At 45.4% G+C, this 23,206-nt stretch overlaps 1 protein-coding gene across 4 annotated transcripts in view; it reads left to right on the forward strand.

Annotated features, from left to right (window-relative positions):
• ALS2CL (ALS2 C-terminal like) overlaps positions 1 to 23,206 on the forward strand; it is a 93,883-nt gene that overhangs the window by 57,263 nt on the left and 13,414 nt on the right. For all 4 annotated transcript variants that reach the window (XM_083466694.1, XM_083466697.1, XM_083466696.1 and 1 more), the window contains exons 10-22: positions 1,204 to 1,400; positions 1,625 to 1,690; positions 2,936 to 3,034; positions 4,781 to 4,942; positions 6,145 to 6,256; positions 7,568 to 7,645; positions 9,545 to 9,669; positions 12,709 to 12,882; positions 13,515 to 13,605; positions 15,206 to 15,363; positions 17,616 to 17,678; positions 19,273 to 19,446; positions 20,733 to 20,775. In XM_083466694.1, coding sequence (XP_083322820.1) covers positions 1,204 to 1,400; positions 1,625 to 1,690; positions 2,936 to 3,034; positions 4,781 to 4,942; positions 6,145 to 6,256; positions 7,568 to 7,645; positions 9,545 to 9,669; positions 12,709 to 12,882; positions 13,515 to 13,605; positions 15,206 to 15,363; positions 17,616 to 17,678; positions 19,273 to 19,446; positions 20,733 to 20,775 — 1,542 coding nt within the window. The remainder of the gene's footprint in view (positions 1 to 1,203; positions 1,401 to 1,624; positions 1,691 to 2,935; positions 3,035 to 4,780; positions 4,943 to 6,144; positions 6,257 to 7,567; positions 7,646 to 9,544; positions 9,670 to 12,708; positions 12,883 to 13,514; positions 13,606 to 15,205; positions 15,364 to 17,615; positions 17,679 to 19,272; positions 19,447 to 20,732; positions 20,776 to 23,206) is intronic.

Consider the following 23,206-nt stretch of genomic DNA (forward strand, 5'->3'; position numbering starts at 1 on the left):
CCACTGAACCTCTTGGGCTTGCTGATCAGAAGGTTGGTGGTTTGAATCCCCACGACAGGGTGAGCTCCCGTTGCTCGGTCCCTGCTCCTGCCAACCTAGCAGTTTGAAAGCACACCAGCACAAGTAGATAAATAGGTACCGCTGCGGCAGAAAAGGAAACAGCGTTTCCATACGCTCTGGTTTCCATCACGGTGTCCCGTTGCACCAGAAGCGGTTTAGTCCTGCTGGCCACATGACCCGGAAAGCTGTCTGCGAACAAACATTGGCTCCCTGGGTCTGAAAGCAAGATGAGGGCCGCAGCCCCATAGTTGCCTTTGACTGGACTTCACCGTCCAGGGGTCCTTTACCTTTACAGTGGTACCTCTGGATGCGAACGGGATCCGTTCCGGAGCCCTGTTCACATCCTGAGCAGAACGCAACCTGCGTCTGCACATGCGCGGGTCGCGATTCGCCGCTTCTGCGCGTGATGCCATTTTGAGCATCTGCGCATGCGCGAGCGGCGGAACCAGGAAGTAACCCATTCTGTTACTTCCGGGTCGCCGCGGGATGCAACCTGAAAAGATTTAACCCGAAGCTACTTTAACCCGAGGTATGACTGTATATGAGGGGAGACAGGTGGCGCTGTAGGTTAAACCACAGAGCCTAGGACTTGCTGATCAGAAGGTCTGCAGTTCGAATCCCCGCAACGGGGTGAGCTCCCGTTGATCGGTCCCTGCTCCTGCCCACCTAGCAGTTCGAAAGCACGTCAAAAGTGCAAGTAGATAAATAGGTACCGCTCTGGCAGGAAGGTAAACGGTGTTTCCGTGCACTGCTCTGGTTCGCCAGAAGCGGCTTAGTCACACTGGCCACATGACCCGGAAGCTGAACGCCGTCTCCCTCGGCCAATAAAGCGAGATGAGTGCCACAACCCCAGAGTCAGCCACGACTGGACCTAATGGTCAGGGGTCCCTTTACCTTTTACTTTAACACAAGCTATAACTGTATATAACGAGAACGAGGGGTTTGCATTGGCAATTGGGCAAACTGGGGGGTGCGTTTTGACAGGCAAACAGGTATGGAGCTGCGAAGAGCTGAACGGGCACTTTTGTGCACCTCCCAGCGATGAGTTGATGCAGACTTTGCAGCTGAAGCCCCCTCCTCTATCTCTGCTTCCTTGCTTAATCCCCTCATCCTCCCTGCTCTCCTCCTCTTTCCATCCCGCAGGCCGTGTGGCAATGGAAGCTGAACCAGGCCGTGCGCCAGGCGTTGAGCGGGAAGCGAGACTTCCCTCTGTGGGGGGAGGCTGGCCGAGGGAGAGACCCGCCGGTCTGCCGCTTCTCCAGCTTCACTTTCCAGGAGGAAGGAAGGTTCAAGGGCGCGACCTACGAGGGAGAGTGGCGGCTGAGTAAGCCCCACGGCAAGTAAGTCCATAGCCCCCGTTTGTGTTCTCTCTCTCTCCCTCCGATCCCCACTTCCACTTTTAACTTGTAAAAAAAGGGTGGAGAGGGACAAGCCAGCTAAATGGGCGGAATTGGACCTGCAGGCCGATAGTTGCTGACCCTGCTCCAATACACAGAGATTGCTTCCCTGGACTGAGTCAAACCTTGGCTTTCCTCTGGCCATAATGGGTTTATCTTCTTTACAGGGGGACGCTGACATGGCCAGATGGTCGGAATTATGTCGGGGACTTCCAGGAAGGCATGGAACATGGGTAAGGATGCTCCCGGGCTCACCTGTCAGGTGTACAGGGGAAAGAGCTTTGGTCCACCCTGAATTGCACACCTCGATGGTGTGTAAATGATACTGCTCTATTCTGCCTTGGTCGGACCCCACTTGGAGCCCTGTGTCCAGTTCTGGGTGCCACAATTTAAGAAGGAGGTTGGAAGGTTTGCAGAGGAGGGAGATGAAGATTGTTGAGGGTCTGGAAACTAAGCAGAACAGTTGAGGGTCATCTGGTTTGCTTGCCCTGGAAAGGAGAGACTGCGAGGAGATAGGATTGACATCTTCAAATATCGAAAGGGCTGTCACATAGAGGATGGAGCGAGCTTGTTTTCTCTGGAGGGTAGGACTCGAAAAAATGGCCTCAAGTTACATGAAAGGAGATTCCCACTAGGGTGGATTTGATTTAAATCAAATTGATTTAAAACACTAGTCAGTAAGACTAATGATTTAAATCATTATTTTTTACATAAAGGTTGAACCTTGCTGGCATCTTCTTAATATTTACAACCAGGTGAAGGTTTCGTTTTTGGAATAATTTTCAGAGTATTTTTTTACGGTTTTATCAAACATTACTGATTTGGTTATACTATCAGAAATACATAGACAGATAATTGTGAAATTGGTGTTTATATTTGGACAACTTTTCTGCTGCACTTTATTGGAAGGAGGAAAATAATCATTTCCTTAATAGCAATTTAAACAATTTATTCAACTGAAACAATAACGTTATAGCATATGTATATGTTTGTTAACCAATGTGGTAAAACAATTTAAAAACAAAACTTAGACTGAGTTGTAGCACACATGAAAAACTTAAAAGAAATCCTTATTTCTTGATGAATAGCCTTTGGACTATAATGTAACATAAACAGAAAACTATCTTTAGAAAGATTTTTCCTCCAAAAGCATTTTGTTTTAAAAATCCGATTTAAATCAAAGAAATCTAATTAAATTTTTTTAAAAAAATCTTTGATTTTTATCCACCCGGATTCCAACTAAACATCAGGAAGAACTTTTCTGAGGGTGAGAGCTGTTCAGTGGTGGAACAGTCTCCTTTGAAAGATGGTGTACTCTCCTTCCTTCGAGGTTTTAATATAGAGGTTGGATGGAAATATCTCAAGGGTTCTTGAGCTGTCATTCCTGTATTGTAGGGGGGTTAGACTAGATGAGCATTGGGGGTCCCTTCCGGCCCCACAGTTCTGTGGTTCTATGATCATCTTGTTCCTGGCTGCAGCTTTGGCATCTGTCTCATCCCTCGCGCCTCCGAGGACCGCTATGACTGCTACAAGTGTCACTGGCGAGAAGGCAAGATGAGCGGTTATGGGATTTGCGAGTGAGTAAGCCTTGCAAAGGTTATGGGGTTCACGGGTGGTGCTGTGGGATAAACCACAGAGCCTAGGACTTGCCGATCAGAAGGTCGGCGGTTCGAATCCCCTTGACGGGGTGAGCTCCTGTTGCTCGGTCCCAGCTCCTGCCAGCCTAGCAGTTCGAAAGCACTTCAAAGTGCAAGTAGATAAATAGGTACCACTCCGGTGGGAAGGTAAACGGCGTTTCTGCTCTGGTTCTCCAGAAGCGGTTTAGTCATGCTGGCAACATGACCCGGAAGCTGTATGCCGGCTCCCTTGGCCAATAAAGCGAGATGAGCACCACAACGCCAGAGTCGGTCACGACTGGACCTAGAGTGTTTTTTATGCTGTACTTTTGTACTGTTTTATTGTTGTTAGCCGCCCTGAGCCTGGCTTCGGCTGGGGAGGGCGGGATATAAATAAAATTTATTATTATTATTAATGGTCAAGGGTCCCTTTACCTTTACCTTAAGCTTTGCAAAGGGATGCAGGTGGCGCTGTGGGTTAAACCACAGAGCCTAGGACTTAGCGATCACAAGGTCGGTGGTTCGAATCCCCACGACGGGGTGAGCTCCCGTTGCTCAGTCCCAGCTCCTGCCAACCCAGCAGTTTGAAAGCATGTCAAAGTGCAAGTAGATAAATAGGTACCCCTCCGGCGGGAAGGTAAGCAGCGTTTCCGTGCGCTGCTCTGGTTCGCCAGAAGCGGCTGAGTCATGCTGGCCGCATGACCCAGAAGCTCCCTCAGCAGTAAAGCGAGATGAGTGCCACAACCCCGGAGTCGGCCACGACTGGACCTAATGGTCAGGAGTCCCTTTACCCTTTGCCTTTTTTAAGCCTTGCAAAAGAGGTTGTTTCCACCTTCTCCATGCTCACACCTGCAAGTGGATAGGCTGTTTCCAACTTTACAATTCCATGATTTTATACTGCATAATCATCACAATCCTTAAGCATCTTATAGAAACTATATGTGCAAATTCTCAGTGGAATCAAATGTTAAGAACGAGTTGACCCCCTCCCAATTTTCCAAAATAAAACCAGCAGTTTCAAAAATGCACACTATGAATTGAAATTTACGTACCGTATTTTTCGCCCTTTAGGACGGACTTTTCCCCCTCCAAAAATGAAGGGGAAATGTGTGTGCGTCCTATGGGGCGAATGCAGGCTTTCGCTGAAGCCTGGAGAGCGAGAGGGGTCGGTGCACACCGACCCCTCTCACTCTCCAGGCTTCAGGAAGCTCTGCGCAACGCTTGGGAGACCGGCTCCGAGGGTTGCGCAGAGCTGCCTGCAGTCCCGGGATCAGCGCAGCTCTGCGCGGCCACCGGGAGCCGGGCGCGAAGTCCCGCCCCACTCCGGATGGCGGCGCAGAGCTGCCTGCCGTCCCGGGATCAGCGCACTTCTCCCCATCGCCAGCCCCACAAGCTCGGGGGACAGCGGGGAGGCAGAGCGTGCCTTCCCACTGTTCCCGGACCTGGTTCTTCCAGCCCCGCACCTGGGGGGGAAATAATTTTTTTTCTTTATTTCCCCCCCAAAAAACTAGGTGCGTCCTATGGGCCAGAGCGTCCTATGGGGCGCAAAATACGGTATTAAAATCCATGTCCCATTTAAATGTCTGGGTAGGCTTGCTTAAGCTTTTAGCAGGCACCAGAAGCAGTTACAACTCTAGAATCAATTGGCGGGGAGTTCCAAAGTTGCCAAATAGCATCCAAAATATATGTTGCGTGCATTTTTCCCAGGTATGGCGACGAGATGGTCTACAAAGGGTATTTCAAGGACAACGTACGCCAAGGGTTTGGCATCTTGGAGAACGCTTCGGACGCTGAGCAGCCGTTCAAGTACTCCGGGCACTGGGAAAATGACAAGAAACACGGCTATGGCGTCTGGGACGACAAAGAGAGGTAAGTCACCCATTAATTTGGAGCCTTTTTCTTTAAGCCGCCCGCTGTACAGTGGTACCTTGGTTTCAGAACAGCTTATGTTTGTGAACAACTTTGAAATAGAACGCTGCAAACCCGGAAGTAGGTGTTCTGGTTTGTGAACTTTGCCTTGGAACAGGCATAGGCAAACCCCGGCCCTCCAGATGTTTTGGGACTACAATTCCCATCATCCCTGACCATTGGTCCTGTTAGCTAGGAATGATGGGAATTGTAGTTCCAAAACATCTGGAGGGCCGGAGTTTGCCCTATGCCTGCCTTGGAAGCGGAACATGTTCCGCTTTCTGTTGAGTGTGTTCCGTTTTTAAATTCAGTCCCTCGCTGCTAATCAGAGGCTTTATGTTGAGACTGTCGGCTGTACCCACGCAAGGCAGAGGTGATATTCGGAGCTTTAGTTTTTGCATTTTATTTTATTTTTTGCGTTTTTGTTTGTGCAGCTGTTTCATTTTTTTGACTGTGACTTGTTCTTCGTTTTATGGGACTGACGTGTCACTGTGCCTTGTGTCTTCGTTTTTGTGACTGTGGCTTGTGACTTTGTTTTCGTGACTTGTTTTTGTGACTGTGTGGAACCCAGTTCAGCTACTGATTGACTGATTGCTTGTGTGACTGAAGAAATAAACCCCCCATCCAAATAATGACTATCATCGGTGCACGTAAGATTTTTTTTTTTTTATCATCTACAATTCTGTCTTATTTATTTTATAGTACAGTACATTGAGTATTGCATTTCATTTTCATTGTTTTGAGTGTTACACTGAGGTCTGTCTGTTTTTGCTATTTATTTTGTGTTTTTGCTTTTGTGGCTCTTTTGTTTTTTGTTTTCGTGGATTGATGGTGTGACTGCAGTACATTGTTTATTGCTTTCATTTTATGGATCAGTGGTCCCGTTAGAGAGTAAAATTCATGTTAAGTTGCTGTTTTAGGGGTTGTTTTCAAAAGTCTGGAACGGATTAATCCCTTTTGCATTACTTTCTATGGGAAAGCACGCCTTGGTTTTAGAACGCTTTGGTTTTGGAACGGACTAAGTTTGGGAACCAAGGTACCACTGTAATGAGGTTTGCAGAAAGAGAATATGGTCGGAATGATTTATTTGGCTTTCATCCTGATATTATGGCAGTGGCATATCCCGACTCTACAATTCTGTGATTCCTCTCGTTCTATTTCAGAGGGGAGAGGTACATTGGGATGTGGCAGGAAGACCAGAGACATGGACCGGGGCTTGTGCTCATGCAGTCGGGCGTCTGCTATCAGAGAACTTTCCACATGGATAAAATGGTGGTAAGGATCACCGGGAAATAAAATGTTTGAACTCTCATGCAGGCTTGTCAGGTAGCCTTCACCAAGTGCTTTCTTTAAAAAAAAATAATAAAATTATGATTTTCAATTTTATACATTTCAATAATTTTACAGTCATTTTGACATTCCTTCCCCCTGTTTCTGCGGTTCCTTAAATTTATTTTTCATAGTTTCTGCATATCCAAATTAGCTTAATTTGCTCATATATTCATCCACTTTAAATATATACTCTTTTATAAAACTGCAGGTTATTACAATAATCCTGCCAATGTTTTTATCTGTTTATAGTTTATTTGTAAATATTCCATTCTTTTATATAAAAAAAGTTTATCTTGATTTCTTATTTTTCTGGTAAGTTTTGCCATTTCTGCATATTCCGTAAGTTTTTGTATCCATTCTTCTTTCACTGGGACTTCTTCTTCTTTCCATTTTTGCCGCTGTGGTCTCACACATTATTGCCGCTGTGGTCTCACACATGAATAAATTTCTATACAGTTTGGGTGGTTCTGTCCCTATAATTCCCAAAAGGAAAGCTTCTGTTTTTTTTTTTTTTTTTTTTACAAATGTTAATTTAAACACATTTTCCAATTCATTATATATCATTTTCCAGCAAGCTTTAACCTTGCTACAAGGCCACCATGTATGATAAAAAGAACCTTCTTTACATTTCCTATACTTACAGTGGTACCTCGGGTTACAGACACTTCAGGTTACAGACTCTGCTAACCCAGAAATAGTACCTCTGGTTGCTTCAGGATGAGAACAGAAATTGCGCGGCGGCAGTGGGAGGCCCCATTAGCTAAAGTGGTGCTTCAGGTTAAGAACAGTTTCAGGTTAAGAACGGACCTCCGGAACGAATTAAGTTCTTAACCCGAGGTACCACTGTATTCGATTTGGATTTTTGCCAATTTACTCAAGTGTCGTGCCAAAGCAAGTCTTACAAACATCCCTGCAAAGCGGTCCAGTATCATATTGCAAGGATGGAGGCTGTGAGAGAAGGACCTAAGAGAAATTTGAACCAGCAGAAGCTAACTTTTCTTCCTACTTTTTATTTTTAAAAGGGAAGAAAAGTTTCTAGCCCGTATGAGTGCAGATAGACGCTTGCAGAGGCGGAGGATTGCCTGGACTCAAGAGTTCCATCAGAATAACTTCTGCAAAATAAAAAGTCATTTGAGTTAGTCAAGTTTGCACAATGTTATATGGGTTTCATAATTCCACCTTCCTTTTTTAAGTATGCTCAGTTAGGAGGCATGTTTTGCTAATTTACCTCCCCTTCTTTCCTACGATCTGCAGGGACCTGGGACGCTCCTCCTGGAAGATGACTCAATCTTTGTGGGAAACTTCACCAGAGACTTGACTTTTGTCGGCAAAGTGAGTTGTGGGCTCGGCTTTTCGATTGCTCTGGGCTTAAGAAGCTGCGAACTGGGCTTAACTGACCACATTTGGGTCCAGAAAGAGTGTGCTGTTTGGAAAATATTCCTAAAGCCATGCTTTTAAGATGCTGGCAGGGCCAGATTTAGATTTGATGCGGCCCTCTGCTACTGAAGGTAATGGAGTACAGTGGTGCCTTGCAAGACGAAAAGAATCCGTTCCGCGAGTCTCTTCGTCTTGCAGTTTTTTCGTCTTGCGAAGCAAGCCCATTAGCGGCTTAGCGGATTAGCGCTATTAGCGGCTTAGCGGGCTTAGCGGATCAGCTGATAAGCGGCTTAGCGGCTTAGCGGATCAGCTGATAAGCGGCTTAGCGGCTTAGGATCAGCTGATAAGCGGTTTAGCGGCTTAGCGGATCAGCTGATAAGCGGTTTAGCGGCTTAGCGGATCAGCTGATAAGCGGCTTAGCGAATCAGCTGTTAAGCGGCTTAGCGGCTTAGGATCAGCTGATAAGCGGCTTAGCGGCTTGGGGAAAAGGGGGGGGGGAATCCCGCAGGAACTCGCAAGACATTTTCGTCTTGCGAAGCAAGCCCATAGGAAATTCGTTTTGCGAAGCACCTCCAAAACGGAAAACCCTTTCGTCTAGCGGGTTTTCCGTCTTGTGAGGCATTCGTCTTGCGGGGCACCACTGTGCTTTCGATGTCCAGCTGTCCTTTGTCAACAACAAATTGTTGCCTTTTTGTGCTGAATATATGCTATATGGTAATTTATGGACCTCATAGGTATCTAGAGCCATTTTATTTGTTTTTTATCTTATATTTTGGAAATGTACATCCAGCTGTTTTTTTTCTTTAATTTTTTTGGGGGCCCCAAGAGAGTGGGGCCCTAAGCTATACTTTGTTTAACTTATACGTAAATCCGGCACTGCTCTCTGGTCATCATGAGAACTTCGTAACATGAAGAACTTCGTGTTTGCTTCATTCTCCTTTTCCCTCCTCAACCTTTTCCCCTTTACTGCTGTGTCACTTCCTTGGGGTATGTAAGCTTCACGGGAGGAACTGTGTTGCTCTTGGACATGGGTAGGCAAACTAAGGTCCGAGGGCCGGATCCGGCCCAATTGCCTTCTAAATCCGGCCCACGGACGGTCCGGGAATCAGCGTGTTTTTACATGAGTAGAATGTGTGCTTTTATTTAAAATGCATCTCTGGGTTATTTGTGGGGCATAGGAATTCATTCATCCCCCCCCCCAAAGAAAATATAGTCCGGCCCCCAACAAGGTCTGAGGGACAGTGGACCGGCCCCCTGCTGAAAAAATTGCTGACCCCTGTTAGAATTCCTGCTCCATGATTGCAGTCATGGGATTGTTGTCTATCACATGACGGTGTATGTTTTGACTCCACAGAGTGAGAAGTGACGGAGACAGGATGTTTGTGTTACTGTGATCCGTGAAGTGGGACTCTTGTCCTTTGTTCTTTCTCTCTTTGCTGTTTGATGCTAGAGAGAGAGGGAGCCATGTTGCAGTGCTCCCTGTGTGTTTATATGTAAATAAAGTAGATTAGCCAAAATGCTGAGTTGCTGAGGTCTGTTACGCAACTGCGAAGACTCTGCAGATCCCTAAGTGTGCTAGTGTCGGTTGGCATCGGTCGCTGTGATGTTCGGGCTGAAGAAAGCTTTTGAAGCTCCCGAACGAACGACCAGGAGGGAGAGAACATGCCAGTTGGGCATGTGTCTCTGCCAGGGTCCTACTCGAGTGTAGGACGAGGTCTTGACAACCCCTGCTCTTGGACTTACTCTGCCTGGAGAACAGTGGGGGCATTAATGAATATTTGGAGTTGCGTGTAAAGGTATGGTTTTGAATGAATGAATGAAAAATTAACTCTGTCTTTTGGGGATGGTTTTCAGGGCAAGCTGACCTTCCCAAACGGATTCACCCTGGAGGGCACGTTCAGCAGCAAATCGACCCACGGGCTGCAGACTCAAGGAATCCTAGACACGTCTGGTGAACAGGATGACACCGCAGAGAAACTGTAAGTGGGAGTCGAGAGCGTGGTTTACCTCTGAAAGAACGTTCTTTCATATGTAGTCGACTTGTAAAAGGGTAAAGAAGTATTGGGAAATAATAATAATAATAATAATAATAATAATAATAATAATAATAATGTGGTACCTCAGGTTACATACCCTTTAGGTTACATATGCTTCAGGTTACAGCCTCCGCTAACCCAGAAATAGTGCTTCAGGTTAAGAACTTTGCTTCAGGATGAGAACAGAAATTGTGCTCCGGTGGCGCGGCAGCAGCAGGAGGCCCCATTAGCTAAAGTGGTGCTTCAGGTTAAGAACAGTTTCAAGTTAAGTACGGACCTCCGGAACGAATTAAGTACTTAACCTGAGGTACCACTGTAAATAATTTTATTTATACCCCGCCCTCCCCAGCCAAGACTGGGCTCAGGGTGGCTGACACCAGATATAAAGCAATTGATTGAAATACAACTTAAAAAACAAGATTAAAATACAACATGAAAATGCAGCCTCATTTCAGCAGAAACTCCAAAACTTTTTTGGGGATGAAAAGGTCAAGTCTTCACCAAGGCTAACTATCCAGACTGGTCCTACGTGGGCCAGAAAATAATTTATAATGAAGTGAAAATAAGGTTTAAAAGCACCTTTCCCCCAAAAGCCAGAGTCCTTTTTTGGGTGGGTGGGGGATAATTCAGATGGAAATTCCCAGGTGTCAAGAAGGGTTATTTATGTATGCCACTACAGCGGCCCGAGGCTGTTATGTACTGAGTTGAATAGGATCCAAACTGCAGCAGTCTGATTGGTCCTAGAACAATAGGATCCAAATTGCAGCAGTCTGATTGGTCCTAGAAGAATAGGATTCAGAATGCAGCAGTCTGATTGGTCCTAGAACAATGCAGCAGTATGATTGGTTGGCAGGAACCACCCAAACATGCTCCAGATATAAGTGAATCCACAACCTGATTGGCTTACAGTAGAATTCCAGAATTAACCAATCATGTGCAGCCCATTGTGTAAATAATGTATATAAAGCAGATACTGTGAGGGGACTTTCATTCATTCCTCCTCACCACTATGAGCTGAATAAAGAGCATGAAATCACTTTGCGACTCTGAGTATATTTCAGAGGCCAAAAATGGAAAACAAGCGAGGTCCCAACCAAAGAAGGATGGCAACTTAAATTGATGGAATATGCGCAGCTTGCAGACCTAACTTATAGAATAAGAGAACAAGAGGGAACATTCATTTAAAGGAGATTGGAAAATGTTTATTGACTATATGGGGGGAATTGTGTACACTTGAAAATGTTGGCAGCCTTCAGATAAATTCAACAGTGTAAATACGTTTTGATGGAAGTAATAATGGAATACAGAATGGTTTTCGTTTATGTAAAATCTGCAGGGATTTATGATATGTAAAATGAACCACGGAAAGGGAAGAAGGGAAGTGACTGATATTTTAAGGTTGTGTAAGTGAATATTCTAAATTGTAAAACAGAAAATGTAATAAAAATTATATTTTGATTATTTTGCTAGAGCAGCCCCAGACATTGAATCGCAGGCAGAAAATTTAATAAAAATTATATAGACAGATCGATTAATAAAAAGAGAGCTTGGTTAACCTCTTAAGTACCAGTGCTTTGGCCTAAAGCGGGGGCAACTTTCTGCCTACATTTCATAGGATTGTTGAGTCAGGAGGGAACCTGTTACTATTGTTAGCCACTCTGAGCCCGGCTTTGGCTGGGGAGGGCGGGATATAAATAAATAAATAAATTATTATTATTATTATTTTATTATTATCCAGTCCAACCCCCTTCCACACAGGAATCTTGGGCCAGCCATTCCCTCTTAGCCTAACCTCCCTCACAATGTTGTTTTTCTGAGGGTGAAGACGGAGGCGAGTAGGAACCACGGTTATTGCGATTATTTCGATATTGTTTTACCACGACGCAAACACGTTTAGAGTCTGTGCTTTTGCTGCCCCCTTGAGCTCTTCGGAGGGAAGGCGAGGAATAAATATAATTAAAAGAAGACAACCAATGTGGGAATGGAGAAGCGTTGCCTGGGGTGAAGGATCGTTTGTGGCGATTTGATCTTAATTTATTTCTTGCATTTACACCACATCTTTCTCCTCCCCAACGAGGAGCTTAAAATGGCCCTTTCCCTCCTCATTCAATCCCCACGACAACAGCAACCCTGAGAGGGAGGCAGGGAGAAGGTAGTGACTAATCCAGGCTTTCTCCACCTACGATGCCATTGGACTACAACTCCTATCACCCCCCCCTCCAGCCAGCTTGGCTAGTGGTCAGGGATGTAGCTCAAGAACATCTGAGAGAGGCTGCTCTAACCACTGCACCACGCTTCCTCTCTTGGCTCATTCACACAGGGATGCTGCCTCCGTTACTCTGCAGCCATCAAGGGACGGGAAGGCAGGGGTTGTGTGAATTTGAATGCATAGCAGGGGGGTGGACTAGATTGATTATATATATATATATATATATATAATTTTTTTATTTTTTACCAACCACCAAAACACAGTGAAACCCCGCCGCCAGGCAGCTGATACATATTCAATAATACAATATTCAATAATATACATATTCAATATTATTCAATAATAACATATTCAAATCAACCATATGTACGCTTCTATATACATTTACACTCCTCCTTCCACAAGGTTTATTTAACTTTTAACATTTTAATTACTCCAAATTGTTCAAATAATTCAGTAGCTTCTCAAACCAATCCTCCTCTTTCTCACTGACCTTAAACCCTTTCATTCTATGTATCTGCACAGTTAGGTATTCTAAAATTATAATATTATTCAGTTTTTCCCTCCATTGGTTCACCCTTAACTCTTCTGCATTTTCCCAGTCACTCGCTATAGCCTGTCTGGCTGCAACTGCCATCAATTTTACCCAATTGCACTCCTCTTTTGTTTTTAACTCGGTGACACGGGGGGTTGGACTAGATGACCCTCGGTGTCCCTTCTCACTCTGTGATTCTTGGAGACCTCGTCTGAGAAACTTTTCTCTCCTTGTTCAGACAGCTGGGTCAGGAAGTGTTCCCGGTAGAGAAACGATGGGAAGGCCTCTACAGTCCCTTCCTGGAGTTCATCTGCTCAGGCGGTCAAGGGGAAACAGAGGAGGCTTTCATGGGCTTCCACGTTCAGACGAGCAAAGAACTGAGGAAATCCCAGGAGTACCTCTTCTGCCACAGGTGAGTAGAAGAGCTTGGGGCGAAATCTGAACTCAGGTCACATTTGAAATGGGAGCCGAGACCATATAACCCCGGACCAGACCTACATTGGCTCCCAGTTCGTTTCCGAGCACAATTCAAAGTGTTGGTGCTGACCTTTCAAGCCCTAAATGGCCTCAGCCCAGTATAATAAATAATAATAATAATAATAATAATAATAATAATAATAATTTATTTATACCCTACCCATCTGGCTGGGTTTCCCCAGCTACTCTGGGCGGCTTCCGACAAAGTATTAAAATACAGTAGTCTGTTAAACATTAAAAACTTCCCTGAAGAGGGCTGCCCTCAGATGTCTTCTAAAAATCTGGTAGCTGTTCTTCTCTTTGACATCTGGTGGGAGGGCGTTCCACAGGACGGGCGTCACCACCGAGAAGGCCCTCTGCCTGGTTCCCTGTAACTTGGCTTCTCGCAGGGAGGGAACCGCCAGAAGGCCCTCGGAGCTGGACCTCCGTGTCCAGGCAGAACCTCAAGGAGCATCTCCACCCCCATCATTCTGCCTGGACAAGAATAAAAAATGGGTGGCAAATCGTGTTAGGAGACGTTTTGAGTGGTGATGGACTACTGTACTCTGTTAATCTTTGTCCTCTCAGAGGGACTGAAGAGGCTCCCAAGAAAGTTGACTACCTTGAAGAACTCATTGAACACCAGGAGAAGGATGACCTGCAAGATTATCTGCACCAGGTAATTTGTTCCACGCTGTTTGCACAATAGCTCTGTTGGTTAGAGTGTGATTCTGATAACGCCAAGTAATAATAATAATAATAATAATAATAATAATAATAATAATAATTTATTATTTATACCCCGCCCATCTGGCTGGGTTTCCCCAGCCACTCTGGGCGGCTTCCAAAAGAATATTAAAATACTGTGATACATCAAACATTAAAAGCTTCCCTAAACAGGGCTGCCTTCAGATGTCTTCTAAAAGTCTGGAAGTTGTTTATTTTCTTGACATCTGATGGGAGGGTGTTCCACAGGGTGGGCGCCACCACCAAGAAGGCCCTCTGCCTGGTTCCCTGTAACTTGGCTTCTCGCAATGAGGGAACCGCCAGAAGGCCCTCGGTGCTGGACCTCAGTGTCCGGGTAGAAGGATGGAGGTGGAGACGCTGTCTTTAGCATTTGTGCCCCCAGGATGCAAAGATCTGCCCAGCACCCCCAAATTTAGTTTAGCCCCCAAATTAACTTGTATTATGCCTTATGTCAATATTGGGGACGCGGGTGGCGCTGTGGTCTAAACCGATTGGAAGGTCGGCGGTTCAAATCCCCGCGACGGGGTGAGCTCCCCTTGTTCGGTCCCAGCTTCTGCCAACCTAGCCTTGAATCTTTTTTTTTTAATTGGTTTTACAATTTTATATTCAACATAATCATCATCAACACAAGAAGATATATATTAATCTTAATATCCCCCACCCACACCCACCCTTGACCTCTCTCAACTTCCTCTTCTGGTTCTTTAAATATTTGCTTCTTCTGCTTATTTTATTTTACCTTAATTCTGAAATCTTTTAACTAAAGATTCTTACATTCTTACCATTTTTATACCAAATCTTTCCAAATGACCTCTTACACTTTATTTTCCCAGTTATCGCTCCTTAACTTTCACACTTGTTTTCTTAATTGTGTTTGCTCAAACCCTGCTAGTGAGTCCACTTCTTTACAATATTTTTCTATGTACAACATAAACGGTTCCCAATCTTTCTTAAAGTCTCTGTTTTCCTTATCTGTAAGTTTACCAATAAGCTTCTCCATTTTGGTATATTCCATACGTTTTGCTTGCCACTCTTCTTTCGTGTCTTTTCATCTTTCCATTTTTGGGCTAGCAAGATCCTAGCCGCTGTTGTAGCGTGCATGAAAAACTTCTTCCAGTCTTTTGGCAAGTCCTGTCCTGTAATACCTAACAAAAAGGCTTCTGGGTGTTTTTTTTTTAACAAACGTTGTCTTAAACATGTTTTTCATTTCATTGTACAGTCATACCTCTTGTTACGTTCGGTTCAGGTTACGTCTTTTCAGGTTGCATCCCGTGGGGACCCAGAAGTACAAGAAAGGGTTACTTCCGGGTTTCGCCACTCGCACATGCACAGATGCTCAAAATGACGTCATGCGCAGAAGCGGCGAATCACGACACGCAGTCGTGCAGACGCGGGTTGCATTCTGCTCATGTTGCGAACGGGGCTCCGGAACGGATTCCGTTCGCAACTAGAGGTACCACTGTAAATCAATTCCCAATAGCTGAGTCTTGCCTTCAGTCTGAAGAGGCTATGTTTTCCCGTCGCTTTCGCAGGCGCTGCAATCTTCTCTGCACCCGCTGGGGAAATTCCTGAAGGCTCTGACGTTGGCGTTCCAAGCCAGCTACTCTGGGATCGGAGCAAACAAGCATCTTCTCAGCATGGCGCAAGAGGAGGTCAAGCATTACGCAAAGAAGATTTGGGAATTCTACCAGTACGTATCTGCACGCTGCGGCGCCCCTCTGGGATGGTTGTTTTTGCTCCGAGAAACTCAAAGAGGATCCACCTTGCAGGTGACCTTTGTCAGGAGCTCATTCTACACTTGAGTAGGACCCTGGCAGAGACACATGCCCAACTGGCATGTTCTCTCCCTCCTGGTTGATTGTTCGGGAGCTTCAAAAGCTTTCTTCAGCCCGAACATCACAGCGACCGATGCCAACAGACACCAGCACACTTAGGGATCCACAGAGTCTTCACAGCTTGCGTGACAGACCTCAGCAACTCAGCATTTTGGCTAATCTACTTTATTTACATATAAACACACACGGAGCGCTGCAACATGGCTCCCTCTCTCTCTAGCATCAGACAGCAAAGAGAAAAAGGAACAAAGGACAAGAGTCCCATTTCACGGAACACAGTAACACAAACATCCTGTCTCCGTCACTTTCCACTCTGTGGAATGAAAACATACACCATAGACAACAATCCCATGACTGCAGTCACGGAGCAGGAGCTGAGCTTGTGGCAAATTTTGCCAGGGGATTCATTTGAAGGGTGTGCTAGTGAAATCCAAACCCCCCAGGGCTTCTGTATATGCAGATATGTAACTACAGTGGTGCCTCGCAAGACGAAATTAATTCGTTCCGCAAGTTTTTTCTTCTTGCGAGTTTTTCGTCTTGCGAAGCACCGTTTCCCATAGGAATGCATTGAAAATCAATTAATGCGTTCCTATGGAAACCGCCTTCAGACCAGGTCCGGGGACAGTCTGTCCCCCGACCTCTTCTGAAGGCTGGGGGGGGGGACAAGGGCTTTTCTTCCCACCCCCAGCATTTTAAAATCGCCCGGGACAGCGGAGGACTTCTCCGCTGTCCGGGGCGATTTAAAAGCCCCTGGGAAGGCAGGCAGGGGGGACAAAGACTTTCGCCCCCCGCCAGCCTTCAGAAGAGGTCCTGGACCTCTTCTGAAGGCGGGCGGGGGGCGAAAGTCTTTGCTCCCCCCCGCCTGCCTTCAAAAGCCGTCCGGGATAGCGGGAAGCGCTTCCCTGCTATCCCGGACTGCTTTTAAAATGCTGGCGGTGGGGAGCAAAGCCTTTCGGCCCCCGCCGGCCTTCCTGGACCTCTTCTGAAGGCCGGAGGGGGGGGAGGCTTTGCTCCCCACCGCCAGCATTTAAAAGAGGTCCCCGGAGATTTCCCTATGGGCTTTCTTCTTGCGAAGCAAGCCCATAGGGAAATTCGTCTTGCGAAGCAACTCGCAAACGGAAAACCCTTTCGTCTTGCGGGTTTTCCGTCTTGCGAGGCATTCGTCTTGCGGGGCACCACTGTATGGGCCCCTGGAACATGGTTGCCGTTTAGATGGAGTGATAATGGTTCCTATCACAGCCAATGCTGGTGTTTAGTGAGGATAGAAGCAAGGCCCAGAAAGAAGAGGGAAGAATTGGAATCCTGGGGTTTTGCAGAAGCACAGGAAATCTTTAATAGAATAATTCACAGGAAGCAAATCCAATTAGCATCTTCAGTAGCCAATGGGTGCTAAGTCTTGGGTGGCAGTATGAAATTGAGCACTCTTGGGAGAGCTGGGCTGGTGAACTGCAATTCCCAATATTCTTGGGTGCAAACCAGACCAGTCTTTAAAGTTTTTCACTATGATCAGGGGTATCTAATTGTGGGAATGTTGAGGATAATAGAAGAGGATATATTGATTAAATATTATCCTTCCTCGCTCACCCTAGTGAGCTAGTAGCGAAGCACATTCCCTTGTACATAGCAAGAAGCTAGCCGATAGATTCGTTAGAACCATTTGAGTTAAGCGATCCTGTCTAGCTTGTGAGCACCCACTGATTTTAAGTGGCCCTAATTTCCCTTAGGGACGCGGGTGGCGCTGTGGGTTAAACCACAGAGCCTAGGGCTTGCTGGTCAGAAGGTTGGCGGTTCGAATCCCCGTGACGGGGTGAGCTCCCGTTGCTCGGTCCCTGCTCCTGCCAACCTAGCAGTTCAAAAGCACATCAAAGTGCAAGTAGATAAATAGGTACCACTCCGGCGGGAAGGTAAATGGCGTTTCTGTGCACTGCTCTGGTTTGCCAGAAGCGGTTTAGTTATGCTGGCCACATGACCCGGAAGCTGTACGCCAGCTCCCTTGGCCAGTAAAGCGAGATGAGCGCTGCAACCCCAGAGTCGGCCACGACTGGACCTAACGGTCAGGGGTCCTTTTACCTTTAATTTCCTTTAATTTCCTGTTTTTGCCATTCAGGGGCTTGCTGCGTCTTGCGTTGGAGGTCAAAGGTCAACCGTCTGCCGGAGGCATGGAGGAGAGGTAGTGGCACGGGATGGTTTTCTTGCTTTTTGAATGCAGGAAGCTGCTTCGCACTGAGTCAGATCCTTGGTCCAGCTAGTTCAGTATTGTCGACACTGGCTGGCAGCAGCTCGACAGGTTTTTCAGACAGAGGACGTCCGCAGCCCTACTTGGCGATGCCATTGAGGATGCCCTACCATTGACCCACAACCCTTATAATATAATATGGGCATAGCCCCTGCCCTCCCAATTAATTATCAGCACTGTGGGTTACATCCTAGTCCTATTTTAAAGTGCATTGCCATCTATTTATTTATTTGCAATTAGATTCTTCTTTGGGGACACAGGTGGCATTGTTATCTAAACCACTGAGCCTCTTGGGCTTGCCGATTGGAAGGTTGGCGGTTCGAATCCCCGCGACAGGGTGAGCTCCCGTTGCTCGGTCCCTGCTCCTGACCACCTAGCAATTCGAAAACACGTTAAAGTGCAAGTAGTTAAGCAGCTACCGCTGTGGCGGGGAGGTAAACGGCGTTTCTGTGCGCTGCTCTGGTTTGTCAGAAGCGGCTTAGTCATGCCGGCCACATGACCTGGAAAAACTGTCTGCGGACAAACGTCTGCTCCCTCGGCCTGTAAAGCGCGATGAGCTCCGCAACCCCAGAGTCATTCGCGACTGGACTTAACTGTCAGGGGTCCTTTACCTTTTTAGATTCTACTTTATTTTCCTTCTAGAGCTCCATCAAAGACCACGGTGTGCTTAGCAACAGGGGATTCTGATCAAAATCAGGTCCCTGCCCCTATGATCCTACAAGAAAAGACCCTCTCCCACTAACCTATCCTCAATGGTTGGCTCCATTCTGACCCAGCTACTTGATTAGAGTGCATTAATCTGATTTGAGGTTTCATTTTCAATCAAGCAGTGTCTAAATTTTACAAAATAAACATTCTGCATTTTTTTAAAAAAAGATCCTTTTTACGCTGCTCTGCTTCCCAAGGCCGGTTTGCGAAAAGCAAGCGCCAAGCACAAGGTCCTCTGTGAATAATAATAATAATAATAATAATAATAATAATAATAATAATAATAATAATTTTTTACTTATACCACACCCATCTGGCTGGGTTTCCCCAGCCACTCTGGACAGCTTTCAACAGAGTGTTAAAATACAGTAGTCTGTTAAACATTAAAAGCTTCCCTAAACAGGGCTGCCTTCAGATGTCTTCTAAAAGTCTGGTAGTTGTTCTTCTCTTTGACATCTGGTGGGAGGGCGTTCCACAGGGCGGGCGCCACTACCGAGAAGGCCCTGTGCCTGGTTCCCTGTAACTTGGCTTCTCGCAGGGAGGGAACCGCCAGAAGACCCTCGGCGCTGGACCTCAGTGTCCGGCCAGAACGATGGGGGTGGAGACGCTCCTTCAGGTATACTGGACTGAGGCCGTTTAGGGCTTTCAAGGTCAGCACCAACACTTTGAATTGTGCTCAGAAATGTACTGGGAGCCAATGTAGGTCTTTCAAGACCGCTGTTATGTGGTCTCAGCAGCCGCTCCCAGTCACCAGTCTAGCTGCCACAATCTGGATTGCAGCCCTTTGTACAAACTTCCCTTTCCGCTTCCTCCGCCTCAGTGACCTCAACGGACCGGCCCTCGTGCTGCCCCTCATCCTGCCGTGTTTCTACCCAGAACTCTCAATGCTCTACATGCTTTACCACCAGAAAGAGGATGACCTGTATTGCCAAGGGATTGTGGATCTGAGCCTGTTTCCTGATGTTAAGCTGCTTGAATTCCTGGAGGTCCAAAAGTGAGTGGTTGCGTATGCTGTAGAAATTCTCTCCCTCCCTTTCTATATCCTGCATGCAAAGCAGATGTTCTACTATTGAGCTAAAGCCCTTTCCCATCATATCGCTGCTCAGTCAGTCTAGCTCAATATTGTCCACACACTGAAAATATTATTATTATTATTATTATTATTATTATTATTATTATTATTATTATTATTATTATTATTAATAAATTACAGTGGCACCTTGCTTGGCAAGGAGAGAACAGTGCCCTTGGAGGAAGCGTGTGGTGGCCAGCTGTTTTTCTTCCTTTCTGATAACACTACAGTGGTACCTTGGTTCTCAAACTTAATCTGTTCCGGAAGTCCGTTCCAAAACCAAAGCGTTCCAAAACCAAGGCACGCTTTTCCCATAGAAAATAATGCAAAAGGGATTACTCTGTTCCAGACTTTTAAAAGCAAACCCTAAAACAGCAATTTAACATGAATTTTACTATCTAACGAGACCATGGATCCATAAAATGAAAGCAATACACAATGTGCTGCAGTCACCCAATCAATCCATCAGTAGCTGAGCTGGGTTCCACACAGTCACAATTTTTTTTTTTAAAAAAAAGAGCCGCACAAACGAAAACGCAAAATACTGTAAATAGCAAAAACAGACAGACCTCAGCGTCACACTCACATCGGAAGCGCAACACTCAAAACGGAGCACGTTTGGCTTCTGAAAAGGTTTGAAAACTGGAACACATACTTCTGGGTTTGCAGCGTTTGGGTTCCAAGTTGTTTGAGTACCAAGGCGTTTGAGAACCAAGGTACCACTGTATTATTATTCAGTTGGAGCGCTCGCAGGCCAGTGTTTCCCAATTGTTGGTGTTGAAATTTGCCTTGAGACAGTCTTTAAACCTCTTTTGTTGACCACCAGCATTACGCTTTCCATTTTTAAGTTGGGAATAGAGTAGTTGCTTTGGAAGACGATCGTCAGTCATCTGCACAACATGACCAGTCCAACGAAGTTGATGTTGAAGAATGCACATCTGTGACTGGAAGCAGCATTGCTTTTGAGTCCCAGTTGTTGGAAACTGCAAGAGAGGAGTTCTTATGCTCAGGGTTACCCACAAGGCATCTAGCTGGCCACTGTGAAAACAGGATTCTGGACTAGATTGGCCATTGGCTCATACCAAAAGGCTTGTGTTTTGTTCTTATCCTGTTTCCCACAATGCCTTTGGGAAGCCCACAAGCAAGCCTTGCTGCTCCAAACACAAATCCCTCTTCCGCCCTTTGACCCCGGCCTCTTCTCGTTTCAGATATTTGTGGCCCCTCAAAGATCTGACGCTCACAAGTAACCAGGTAAGTCCACCCTCAGTTCTCTTCTGGTTCGCGTACGCAGTAAGGTGGGATTGGACCATTGCAGGTGACAGCGAGAGGATGCCTTGAAAAAATATAGAAACAGATCCCTCGTGCAAAACTCATTTGAGTAGCACAGGTGTGGCTCAATGGAGAAGGAGCTGCCTAGCAGGGAGAAGGAACCTGAGTCAATTCTGTTGTCAAACAACCCCTAAAACAGCAAACCCAGCTAGATGGACGGGGTATAAGTAATAAATTTATTATTATTTTTGTTGTTATTATTATCATCATCATCATCAGTGCTGTTTTCTGGGGGGACGCAGGGGGACGCATACCCCTAAACATTTTGTGACTCTACATTTGGCTTCATTGATGGGCAGTTTTTCAATATGAGTAGGAAAATGAGAGTACCCCTAAACATTTTTTTTAGAAAAAAGCTCTGGTTGCTGTTGTTGTTATTGACAAATTCAGCGATATTTGGAATTCAATTCGGTGGTTTCTTGAGCTGCAGCCAGTTAATATAGATAACTTAGAGGGTCTGGTGGTACAATGGAGCTTTCCAATTTCCTAGTAATGCACATCTTTTGCACGTAGTACAGGCACAGACAAACTCGGCCCTCCAGATGTTTTGAGACTACAACTCCCATCATCCCTGACCACTGGTACTATTCTGGACAACAGCCATATGTGAAATATGTAAAATAACTAAGCAAGTATTAGACACCACCCCAGAATTGGCCCTACTAAACATCTTCCAAGACAACAATGCCCATTTACACCACAAAGAACTCATAACCCACCTACTTTCAGCAGCCAGAAACACCATAACCAGACACTGGAGAGACCTGTCAGGAGTAAGCATGGACCAATGGTACCAAATAGTATGGGAAACAGCCCTACTAGAAAAATTAACCAATAAACTGAAACTGACATGGGGACAAACAGAAGAAGACGCCTTTACCCAGGTATGGCTCCCCTTTATCACATACACAGCCCAACAAGACAATGACAATAACCCACTAACAAATCAATATGGCAAACCTGATCCAAAACACCCACCCACCCCACTCACACACAAAAACAAAGATCACCACAGGAGGAGGGAGGAGGGACTGAAGAGGAAGCATAAAAGGAATCAATAGCTGTTTTTTTTTTCCCTTCCCCATAATTAAACCGTAATGGCGTTAAAGGTGTTTAGTTGGAATGTTAATGGGATGAATGATAAAGGAAAAAGGAATCGAATCGAGCACATTCTGAAGAAGGAAGGTTTGGACGTCATCTGTCTCCAAGAGACACACATAGCGAGGAAACATAAAAGAACTCTGATTAATCAAAGATTGGGGAATGAATTTATATCCTCAGACCAGAGTAAAAAGAGGGGAGTGGTTATCTATATAAACAAAAAAATTGAAGCGAAACATCTATTCAAAGATGAAGAAGGAAGGATATCAGCAGTACAAATAAATTGGCAGGGAGAAAAGATAATAATAGTTGGAATATATGCGCCCAATGTAAATAAGTCAGAATTTTATGGGAAGTTGGAAGAAAGGCTATCTGACTACGCCGACCAGAAAATCATACTACTAGGAGATATGAACGGCGTGGTGTCGTTAGAACTGGACAGATTGAGGGATACAAAGAGTAAAGAAGGGAAACTGCCTAGAACTTTCTTCTCTTTGGCCCAAAACTGCAATTTATTAGATATTTGGAGGTTCAAATACCCCCTAGAAAAGCAATATACCTTCCATTCAGAACCTAACGATTCATCATCAAGATTAGACCAGATATGGATTTCGAAAGAGCTAGTCCCAAGATCTGTACGGGTGGAGATCCAGGCCAGAACAATCTCGGACCATAACCCAATAAAAATGGAATTGAAAGGGCAAGAAAGCAGATTAACCAGATGGAGACTGAAGGATTATCTGCTGGATGACCAAGAGGTAGTAGAAAAGGCCCAAAACAGACTAAAAGAATATTTTGAAGATAACTTAGGCAATAATATAAAGTCAAAGGTGGTATGGGATGCAGGTAAGGCGGTGATGCGGGGTTTTTTTATTCAACAGAGTGCAATCAAGAATAAAAAAAGGGGAAAAGGGAAAAAAGAAATTATACAACAATTAGCAGAGAACGAGCAGAAATTGATTAAAAACCCAAAAAATAAGAAAATAAAAGAGAACATAAAAGTCTTACAATCCCAATATACAATGCTGATAAATAGAGAGATAGAATGGAAAATTAAAAGACTGCGACAGAGGAACTTCGAATATGCTAATAAAACAGGGAAGTTATTAGCCTGGCAGCTGAAAAAAAGAAAGGAACAAAATACAATAAACAGGATAGTGGTGGAAGGAGTAGAGATAAACAAACCTAAAGAAATAAGGAGAGCCTTTATGGACTTCTATGGAGGACTTTTTAGAAATATAGAAAGGAATCA

The sequence above is a fragment of the Podarcis liolepis genome, assembly GCF_965112155.1.
Source record: "Podarcis liolepis genome assembly, chromosome: 12".
Lineage (NCBI taxonomy): Eukaryota > Metazoa > Chordata > Lepidosauria > Squamata > Lacertidae > Podarcis > Podarcis liolepis.